We start from the raw sequence: 10,044 nt of genomic DNA, 5'->3' as shown, positions 1-10,044 counted from the left end.
GTGAAAGAGGAACGAAATCAAAATCCTCAAATCCCTCTCTCACCTCACAACGGACATCTCTGTGTCCGCAGCTAGCAAGGGGAGTGGCTGATTAGGGCTTTCAGTTTCCATTTTTTACCGATCCATTGCGGCGGCAGAAATGAGGAAATCAAGCCGTCAATCGAAGCATTCCGGTGAAGCCGATGTCTCCTCATCCTCGGTCACTTCGGCTACGGACAGTAAAGACTACGAAAAGAGAATTCTCGAGCTTACGCGTGAAAATGAAGCGTTTCAGGTTCTTTTCTTTTTAATCGCTCAAAAATTCGAGAGCAAACAGTTGGATTAATGTTCCATTTGTTTGATGTAATGTACGTTGGTAATGAAATAAGCAACTCAGGAAGCTAGAGAGTCATACGTTGTGAGAAGCTAAGATCGACTGACTTTCTACTGTTATTGCTTTCTAGAGAATGATTTTAAACCAAACATCAGCGGTTCTCTAATTTTAATAGCTGAGGATGATGAAACATCACTGCACTATTGCCATTCATCTATCTTGCAGCTGTTGAACCAAGAATGAGATGTCATTCAATATCGTTCATGTTCAGGATCTGAAATTAGATTGGCTTTGCTTATGTTATTCTAGTTCAATAATTTACGATTCTTCTATTTTGCGTGGATTATTTTGATTTCTTGATCCAGAATCTAGTGCTTCTCTCAATGGGATTAAATTGATGCAACGATGAGTTCGTATTACTATTGCAAGGGAGAAAATAAATGTTAGGAGAAGAGCTCATACGTTACCATAATTTTGAAACAATTTTTGGTTTCGAGAGAAAGAACGTGGTTGTTGCTCATGTCTATAATTTCTCGTTGCAACCAAGCACATGGTCATTGCTTCTCACTTTTCTGCATCTAAAAATTGGCAGAAGGAAATTAAGGATCTAAAAGACAGATTAGAAATTGCTACTTCAAGTGCTGCAAATAGTGCTAAAAAGCTCAGAGAAGGTTATATTCAGAAGTTGGATGTCCTTGAAGATCAGGTGAAACCTGATTTTTTCTTATGGTCACATGTTGGTTATCGTCAATTAACTAGTACCATTAATCAAACCCTCGCAGGTTACAGAGCTGAAGAAGAAACTAGATGTTCAATCTCAGCTTTCGACCAGAAGGCCAAAAGGCGAAGCAGCTACCAAACAGACAGATCTCGAGATCGTGAGTTTGAAAGCGCAAAAGGTAAAATTACTGCATTATTTTATTTATGCTTAATGTAAAGCTCTTCTGTTCTGTTGTTCTATTTGTTTACGTTAATTGTTAATGGAAAAGTTTCATTTAGGTTCAACTGCAATGTAAGATGAAGCTAGAGTCCGTGCAGTTCAGATTACATAAAGGTTCATTGGAAAAGGAAATTCTTCAGGTATGCTAAGTATATTTACTATATCATTGTTCATTTACTAATATTGACTGTACACGTTTCCTTAAAATTGAAAATCTGCAATTTAATGGATGATTTTATCTCTGCCATCGATATACATGTATCAATTGCCCTTTACACTGACTATTTGTCTCCAAATTTATCATTCTAACAATACTTTTGAATGTGCTGTCAGCTTAAGAGAGAAAATAGAAGAAACCAGCATGAGATGAATAAGATCCTAACTGCGAACCAGAGATTAAAGATGGTAAGTCATTTCTTTTGAGTTGATTCACAGGGTTCCCAACTTTTAATCTTTTTTTATAGAACATCTTTTTGTTATATGTATTGTAAATTTCCTCTCAAGGTTTTGCAACGGAAGACAGAGGAAGCTTCTGAAGTTACGAAAAGGATGAGAAACCTTTTGGAATCTCGAAGGACTTCTGCACAGAGAAGAGCTGGTTAAATGGACAACTTTCTTTTAATCAAGTTGGTTTTCTCTACCTAACCGTATTGACTTGTTTTTCTTCTTTCTGGATTACCATATGCAGGTGCTAAACATGGTAATATTACTTCTACGCAGGTAATTGGTGGACTTTGAGTTTCATGTTTGCGTGTCTATATATGACTTAATAGTATGTTGGATTTGATACAGCATCTGAATTCTATTTTATGTTTATCGATTTATCAAATGAATTTAGTGAATACCTGGTTCGCATATTCATTTATTTAAAAACTATTTTTGAATTGTTTGATCCAAATAGTAGAAAGTCAGAAAACATTGTTTTCAGTCTTTCTAGAAATTGGATTTAGAAATGTAAAATAATTATTAAACAAAATTTGTAGCATAAAACATGTTCATAAATTAACTAAAAATAGTGGAGATTCAACCTAATATTTAATTAGTAACTTAAACTATTTTTATAATTTATAAATATATTATATTATACATTTTGAACAATTGTTTGAATTGATTATTAATATCTAGCTTCTAAATTGGCTGGCAAATACATATTTTAGAACACTGCAATATGAAATATGACTTTGCTTTTCTTTAAATTTTGGGGATCATTTTGCTAATGATAATAATGATAGATGAAAGGCTAATACAATAATTTACCAAGTATTGAGCAATAGTATTTTGCGATTCTATAATAAGACATTTGTAATTTGATGGAACCTGTCATCTTCTTTCCCAAAGTTGATGCGGCTTCTCTGTTAAAGAAATTATTGTTTGTAAGTGTACCTTTTCAAGTTTTGTTCGATATCTCTGAAGGGTCGTACCTCTTTGAACTTTTGGATTAAGTTTCTGTCCCTTACTGTAAGTTGAGCAGAATGATCAGAATCCACGTATGTAAAGAAAATGATTGAATTAAGAAGTCAAGATTGCATCCATGGTAATTCTTGTCTAACGCCATGAAATTTGTGCAGTATGTTGAGAATGAATTTGAAGTCACAGCGAGGTTACATGAGTTATGTTCCCAGTACGAGTCTCAAATAGAAGAGTGAGTATATTGTTAACTTCAAAATTTACTTCAATCTATCAAAGTTGGTTTTTGTGCTTAGTTCATTTCCTCATTCATTTCAGATATTATGAATATGTGATTTTGATACTGAATCCAGTGCTTTTTAGATAAACAATAATGACTTTTTATTTTTATTTTTATTATATATATAAATTTGAATGATCTCTTTTTATCATCACACACGGTCGATTTTTGTGAGGGTAATTGTTGTCTTATCCACTAAGCTATGCTAATGGACAAATGATCAATTTGTATGTTTAATTATTCAACTTGATTTTTGATGTTTAAATTACAATCTTCCGTGGTTAGGAAAGATAAGGAGATTGCAAAACTTCAGGAAGAAGCAGATGCGCTGCAGCAAGAAAAATCAGGGTAAATAAATGTTTTGAAATGTTGTGAAGTTCAGTTCTCATTGAGACCTAACACTGCTTCTCACTTCTCCAGAATTTCCTTGACATTTTCATTTCTGTTTCTCAAGGTACCCATCACAGGAAACTGATGTCAACATATTGGAGAACGATCAAGATATGAACGAACTAAAGGAACAGATGGTGATATTGAGTGGTTTATTTAACCAAATGCAAATCCAGAAGGTCAACAAGATCCACATGGATACATCAAAGGTCAGTGCATTTGGGTTGAAGACTTGCTTTTTCTCGAGCTTTATTATAGCCACCTTACTCATTTCATACGAACAGTAGATGGAATAATAAGCATATAGGATATAACGTTATATATGATTTACTTTTTTGATATTTGAAAATTGTAAGTCATCAGGACGGTTCCGCTCAAACCTCCTCTGCTAGCGTCGGGAGTAATAATCTATTGGAGGAGTTCGATGCAGCTGGACAAGCACATCAGTCAGGGTTCGACGCCGTGACAAAGAGAAGTGCAAAGGCAGAATGCTGCTCTTGCAGTAAGAAATCACTGTGCAAGACAACGAAATGCAAATGCCGATCAGCTGGAAGGAGCTGTGGCACATTATGTGGCTGTACGGTTGGAAAGTGCAGCAATAGAAGCAATAGAGATGAGAAACCGGGTGAGATGAAGCCTTTATCTGACATAAGGAATGTATTGGTAAGTTATGGCTTTTATCATTATACTAATTATATTACTTGTGCATAGCTGTCTAATAATTGTTTAGTTTTTAGTTTTCTGAAAATTGTATTTGTTTTCTCTCAGTTTTTTACTCAATAGTTTTCATAGAAAACAAGAACAAGTTTTTGAAAACTAGCTTCTTTTACTTTTAAAATTTTGGCTTTGATTTTAAAAAAACTCTTAAAATCTAAACAACAAAAGACATGAACAGACGAGAATGTGATGTTACAGATTAATTTACAAAAACTAAAAACCTAAAACCAAATGGTGTTTGAGTAACCGTTCAGTGTTTTGGTTTCTAATTTTTGAAAATCAACATGTAAACACTCATTTCCACCTTTATATTTCTCACTCTGTAATCTATACCAAACAAGTTCAATTAAAGGTAACATAAATTTTGTACTCTGCAGACAACTTAGCATAATGTAAGAAGCCAAAGTCAGGCGTGGGGAGGCTATACATTTCAGTTTCTTGCTGTTGATTCGTCGCCCATCCATCTTCCCTTTGTTAGGTATACAAAACTAAAGCAACGAAAAAAACACTGCACAGGAGACCTTTAATTTTTAGATTTTTGCACCAATCTAAAATGAGAAAATTCTTCCTTCTCATTTCAAAAGTTTGGCGCTAATTCTAAAAAACGAGTACTTGCTGATTTTCCTCGTCCCTTACTTGAGCCATTGATTAATCGATACCATTTGATTTGATGCAAAATGCTGCATGATCATGCTGATTCTTTCTTATTTTTTAAAAAAACCTCAAGTTTGGTTCACTTTTTTCGATTTCTATCAAATTTAATCTGTAATGTTGTTATGCAGCACCTTTGCTTGAATAAAATTTTGGATTTTAGTATTCGGTATTTTCATGTCTCATAAATCTCAAGGTCTTAAAGGAATAGCTCCTAAGATGAGATTGTCAACGTCACAAGAAACACTTATAACGTGCAAATTTATGCAATCAAACCCAAAAGTTATTCGTACTTATCACATGGCTAACATTTATGCTTAGAGGAATATAATTAGTACTTTAAATAACAATCCCACAACCCCCTTTGCAACCAATGTTCCGCTTGCAAATAGCAACTTCAAACGCCCCCTTTCCTACTTTATTCTGCTCTACTCATTGCCTGAAGCCTTACTCCATGGGAAAACTCATCAGACCCTAATCCCTCTACTGACTGATAAGGCCAAGCTTTTCAATCCAATACTGGAGTTGACTGGCAACACATTCGGATCCTGTGGAGCCATACGACGAAAATTTGTTCACTGCATTTTCTACCCCAAGAAATTCGTAAACATCTTCGTCAAAGATTGGACTCAAAGATCGTAGTTCATTGAGACTTAAGTCCTTCAGCTGGCAGTTCTTTCCAAGGCACATAGCAACAGACTTGCCTACAATATCATGAGATGTTCTAAAAGGAATTCCCTGTTAAAAAGAGGAAATGAAATCATTAGAGTTAGAACTTAGAAGGTGTTTGAATGTGTAATGTGAAACAATTCTGTTCTCCTTAACATTAAAAATTCAGTCAAACTTGTTCTTTTCTTATTCTAAAATCATGAAAGTTATGAGTAATGATTTTGAACCCATGGTCTTATCTCTTGAGATTTACAAATCATTGTGATAAACAACGGCCAAATATGTCAAGTAACCCATTGAGAATTGTAGACCACACGGTCATTGGGTCGACACCTAGTTGTTGTAACTAGAGTTTTCACATTTTCATAGATGTTTATACATCGCCAGTAAATAAATATTTTCATTTTATTGAAACATAAAAAATAAGTAATGAAATGTCATTAATGTAAATATAATATGAAACAAGTGCATGCAATATTTATTTCTAAGTTGAATTTTTATAAAAAAAAAAATATCTTTTAACATTAACATTTTTGAGGAATTGGAACCTTGACACTTTCATCTACAGTTGTCAACAGTGAGACTTTAAACCTTGGTGAGAAGGAGTAAATGATTCTCCTGATGCTCATCTGAAGCCCCCATTTTCATATGAAAGCATATTACAAAGTTGCAACCACGGGGTCTTTCTTAAGGATAAGATTGAGAAAATCTTTTCTTAATCTAAACAATGTAACAAATACGTGCTTCACTGGGAAAAAGATCCGTGGACATTATGTTTTACCATTAGTTTTTCTCCAATAGAGAATGTTTATTTGTTTTTTTTTTAGATTAGACATATTTTATTGATTGATGAAAAAGTTGGTGGAAAAAGAATTGAGATTTCTTATCCAAGTTAAAAGTCAGCTTCAATTTTGTAGAGTTCCTAACTATCACTTTTCCTTGTTCAGAATTTTAAATTTTAAAATCTTTGCTGGTCAATTCTTTAGAGTTCGCTCTCATCAATTGTTTTAAAAATTTAAGGGCAGAAATTTGAATGATACCCTAAAAAACTAATAGAAATATTAAAATTGGACCCCCATAGACTTAAATAATTGTAGAAAGGGTAGAAATGATATAAGTTTGAGGGTTTACTTTTTATCACTTTGGGGTCCAATTTAAATTTGAAAGACCAATTTTAACATTGGTAAAGTTTGAGCACCACAATTTTATGATAGCAACTACCACCATACTTAAATGGTCCAAAAATTTATATTTAAAACCTAAACCACGTCTCGAACATGCATACTCCCTCCCCATATGCATGTATGATTACGATCTTTCTAAGCAAAAGTAGAAGCTACTCTGACAACTGTCTTCAAATACTAAATGTTGTGCTTAAACTTTTGAGTTGATTGGTATCTTACCTTATATTGAAATTAGAGATCTTGTGTTTGAACTGTTGTAATGTCCTTTCCTTAGCTGTTGAGTTGATTGGTGAATTTTTTTAGACAACAATTTGGGGTTCAGGGAAAAATTCAAGAATCTTTAAACTTTTTGGTAAAGAATGTATGTCTTATTTGTCTTATGTCAATGAGTTATGCACTTGGTAATTGATGTGGGTGATTTAATAATTACTCTGTAGTCGGTGGCAAAAATTTCCCGTGAAGGATAAGTAAATGGCAGAATATACTAACCTTATGCACGAGATAGTCAGCAAGTGTGGTTGCATCAAGATGACCCGCAGGTAAGGCCTTCTTAATTCTATCCTGATTGAAACTAATGTTTCGTGCAAACTCAGCTGAAACCTCAAGCATTCCTAAAACTGTCTTGACACTATCAAATACAGGTTCCTTATCTTCCTGTCTCAACACAAACAGCTTAATGAATCACATGGAAGGTGAAAGAAATGTTCTGAAAAGGAAATTAGATTTCTCAAAAGATTCAAACCTGCAGATCACGGTTGTATGCAAGAGGAAGTCCTTTGCACAATGTTAGAAGGGTTACTACATCACCTATGACTCTAGCTGACTTTCCACGAACAAGTTCCATTGGATCTGGATTTTTCTTCTGAGGCATTATGCTACTTCCAGTTGAAACAGCGTCATTAGGTGTGATAAATCCGAACTCCTCAGAGGACCACAATACCCACTCCTCTCCCAGACGAGAAAGATGAATAGCCATAATAGAGTTGGCAGAAAGAAATTCAATTGCAAAATCTCGGTCTGAAACAGCATCGATACTATTCGAGACAAGAAATATACAAGTTATTCAACAGGGTGACATCAGAATCAGTGGAGATGAATTGTAGATGATAAAGATATAGTTGATATCGCATATGCAAACAACAATAAGGTCACATTTTATAAGTATTTTGTTTTTTGTTGTATGTTTTTTAAATTTAAAGTTATAAACTCTACTCCTAGCTCTATTACCTACTCTTTAAAAATGTATTTCAAAACTAAAAAAAGTAGATATTAAAAACTATTTTTTTTTAGTTTTCAAAAACTTTGGGTTAGAGTTCAAATGTGTTTTGAAGAAATATGGGGAGAAAAAAAAAACTTATCAAAAGAATAGTGAGGGAACAAACATAATTGTCAAAATCAGAAAACAAAAACAAAACATGCAAGCGACCTAACTTCTATTCCAGCTCTCCCACACAACCTCAGGAAAAATAAATTCCAAAATTGTACTCTGCAGCAGGGAAAATTAAGATATTCCAGCCATTCACATCACCAAGTAGAAATAATTAACAGACCTGTTTCTCAAAGGAGATGAGAATTCTAAAGCACTTGATGTCATGAATCGTTCAATTGGAAGGCCAGTGCCAGCCAAAGCACAAGCTCCTAAGGGGCAGAAATTCAGTCTAGCTCTGCAGTCCAGCAAACGACCAGCATCCCTATCGAGCTGCAAAACATGTTATGACATTTGTTCAAAATCAGTCTTCTGTAAGTTTTATTAAGAGTAAAGGACAAGCAATTGTTAATCCTAGCTTAAGATTAGGATTAGTTATTTACGCTTAGGAAAAAGATAACCGTTGAGCACATCACAAATCAATCGTTCTCTTAAAATGTTAATCTGGAATTGTATTTTGTACAAGTAGCCAAATCAATCAGTCTCTAAACAGAATTCATCAATGTGATGAAGAAATATCTCAACATATCAAGTTAGAATATGTGAAAAACGTTTTATCAAGAGGATTGAAAGTTCGTGCGAGGTGTTTAAAGCTTCAGCAGTGAAAGTAGTCATACATACACAATCATTTGTGACAAGGATGCATTTATTAAGAATACGTTTAAGAATGATTTTAGAACGGATAAAATCAGTTTTGTCTAAATCAAAATCAGAATCAAAATCACCCTCAAACATGTCTATAATCATTCAAAATTAATTCAATGTTTGAAACACTTCTAAAAGTGATTTTCATACCATCTAAACTAATTATGAATGATTATAATGTTATTTTAGGGTGATTTTAAAAATCAACCCCGAACATTCTCCAAGTCTCATGACTATAATCCCTAGTTTCAGGTAAGGTAGAACATAGAAACCATGCAGCTAACACTTTGCAGCACTAAAGAAACCATTGATTTTAGGATTGCATTCACAACTTCAGATGATGAGCCAAAATAATAGTTAAGTACCTGCTCAACGAATGCTAAGAGAACATGCTGAAGTAGGACGGGCTGTGCTCTCTGCAAATGTGTATAACCTGGCACAATAATTCCTGCATTCTTGACTGCCAAGTCTACCATTGCAACTTGAAAATCTTTAATCCTCGCAACTATTGAATCAATAGCATCTCGGCACCACAAGCGAAAATCAGTCGCTACCTGGTCGTTGCGGCTCCGAGCAGTATGCAGTTTCTTAGCAGGCTCGCCAATCAAATCTGTAAGCGCAGCTTCAATGTTCATATGAACATCTTCCCTGTCAGCTCTCCAGACGAACTCGCCATTTCGAATACGCCTCTCGATCTCATCGAGACCTGCTAGAATACTGTCCCTGTCACCGATACTCATCAATCCCTGCAACCAGAACCACGCACCACTATCATGAATGCGCATGGCAACTGACAAATTTCCAGAACATAGTAGATGTATTTAGAGTAAAATCCACAGCTCATCGTCGCGATTCAGTTCGATTAGGGCAGTACAAACGCCACAAATAAACATTAAACATTCCTCTCCGTAAACAGAACAGAGCTTCACAAAAATCACAAAATGAAACTGAGAAGTGACGGAACCTGCTTAGCGAGCATGGATGCATGAGCACGACTGCCACGGATGTCATGCTTGTAAAGGTCCTTATCATATGAAATCGACTCTGTAAAGCGTTCAACGGCGTCTGTTACGCTCTCCTGGAAGCGGCCGCCCCATAGCTTAATTTCCTTGGCCTCGGGCTGCTTGGAGGCGGCGGAGGTTGCTCCGGTAGCCTGAGAGGCGGACTGAACATCAAGTTTTGTCATGGCGTAGTGAAGTGAGCAAAGAAGCAAGTGATAGTGTCAGGCTTTTATAAGAAGGTGGCGGCTCTGTTCTGCAGCCCTAGTGCTGCTGGCGATCACTCACCGGAAAGTTATTAGATACTTTTTTGTTCCAAATCCTTTTCACCTTTCTTAGTTCCCTTTTAGCATGAAATTAGGGAACGTTTGACTGATTTCAAATCCCAAATTCCCAGAACTCATATTTCTCTTCACATACGAGA

At 35.1% G+C, this 10,044-nt stretch overlaps 2 protein-coding genes across 3 annotated transcripts; one reads left to right on the top strand and one right to left on the bottom strand.

Annotated features, from left to right (window-relative positions):
• Positions 1-4,863, top strand: LOC101206574 (kinesin-like protein KIN-4C). 2 transcript variants are annotated; one of them, XM_011651391.2, is made up of 12 exons: positions 5-274; positions 906-1,019; positions 1,096-1,212; positions 1,313-1,393; positions 1,587-1,658; positions 1,758-1,851; positions 1,942-1,973; positions 2,822-2,895; positions 3,226-3,288; positions 3,395-3,539; positions 3,694-3,993; positions 4,425-4,863. In XM_011651391.2, exons 1-12 carry the CDS (start codon positions 140-142, stop codon positions 4,431-4,433), a joined length of 1,236 nt encoding a protein of 411 aa, XP_011649693.1. In that variant the 5' UTR covers positions 5-139; the 3' UTR covers positions 4,434-4,863. The 2 variants fall into 2 exon arrangements, with proteins under 2 accessions (XP_031736845.1, XP_011649693.1); XM_031880985.1 differs by lacking the exon at positions 4,425-4,863 and having other exon boundaries at positions 1-274; positions 3,687-3,872.
• A 34-nt stretch (positions 4,864-4,897) lies between these two features.
• Positions 4,898-10,044, bottom strand: LOC101213711 (argininosuccinate lyase, chloroplastic). Its single transcript, XM_004152551.3, has 6 exons — positions 9,587-10,044; positions 8,988-9,368; positions 8,102-8,250; positions 7,294-7,585; positions 7,041-7,205; positions 4,898-5,436 (listed from the first exon to the last, which is right to left on the bottom strand). The coding sequence occupies exons 1-6, from the start codon at positions 9,806-9,808 to the stop codon at positions 5,182-5,184; spliced, it is 1,464 nt and encodes a 487-aa protein (XP_004152599.1). The 5' UTR covers positions 9,809-10,044; the 3' UTR covers positions 4,898-5,181.

The sequence above is a fragment of the Cucumis sativus genome, chromosome 2 (assembly GCF_000004075.3).
Source record: "Cucumis sativus cultivar 9930 chromosome 2, Cucumber_9930_V3, whole genome shotgun sequence".
Lineage (NCBI taxonomy): Eukaryota > Viridiplantae > Streptophyta > Magnoliopsida > Cucurbitales > Cucurbitaceae > Cucumis > Cucumis sativus.
Note: the sequence above shows the minus strand (reverse complement) of the source record. Positions and strands in the feature narration are given on the sequence as shown.

Bases quoted from the DNA above. Each gene is read 5' to 3' on its own strand.
- LOC101206574 (XM_011651391.2), top strand. From the start codon at position 140: ATGAGGAAATCAAGCCGTCAATCGAAGCATTCCGGTGAAGCCGATGTC. The intron at 275-905 runs GTTCTTTTCTTT...AAAAATTGGCAG, and splicing joins GTGAAAATGAAGCGTTTCAG to AAGGAAATTAAGGATCTAAA. The intron at 2,896-3,225 runs GTGAGTATATTG...TTCCGTGGTTAG, and splicing joins TACGAGTCTCAAATAGAAGA to GAAAGATAAGGAGATTGCAA.
- LOC101213711 (XM_004152551.3), bottom strand. From the start codon at position 9,808: ATGACAAAACTTGATGTTCAGTCCGCCTCTCAGGCTACCGGAGCAACC. The intron at 7,206-7,293 runs GTTTGAATCTTT...GTGTTGAGACAG, and splicing joins CATACAACCGTGATCTGCAG to GAAGATAAGGAACCTGTATT. The intron at 5,437-7,040 runs GTTAGTATATTC...TCTTTTTAACAG, and splicing joins CTGACTATCTCGTGCATAAG to GGAATTCCTTTTAGAACATC.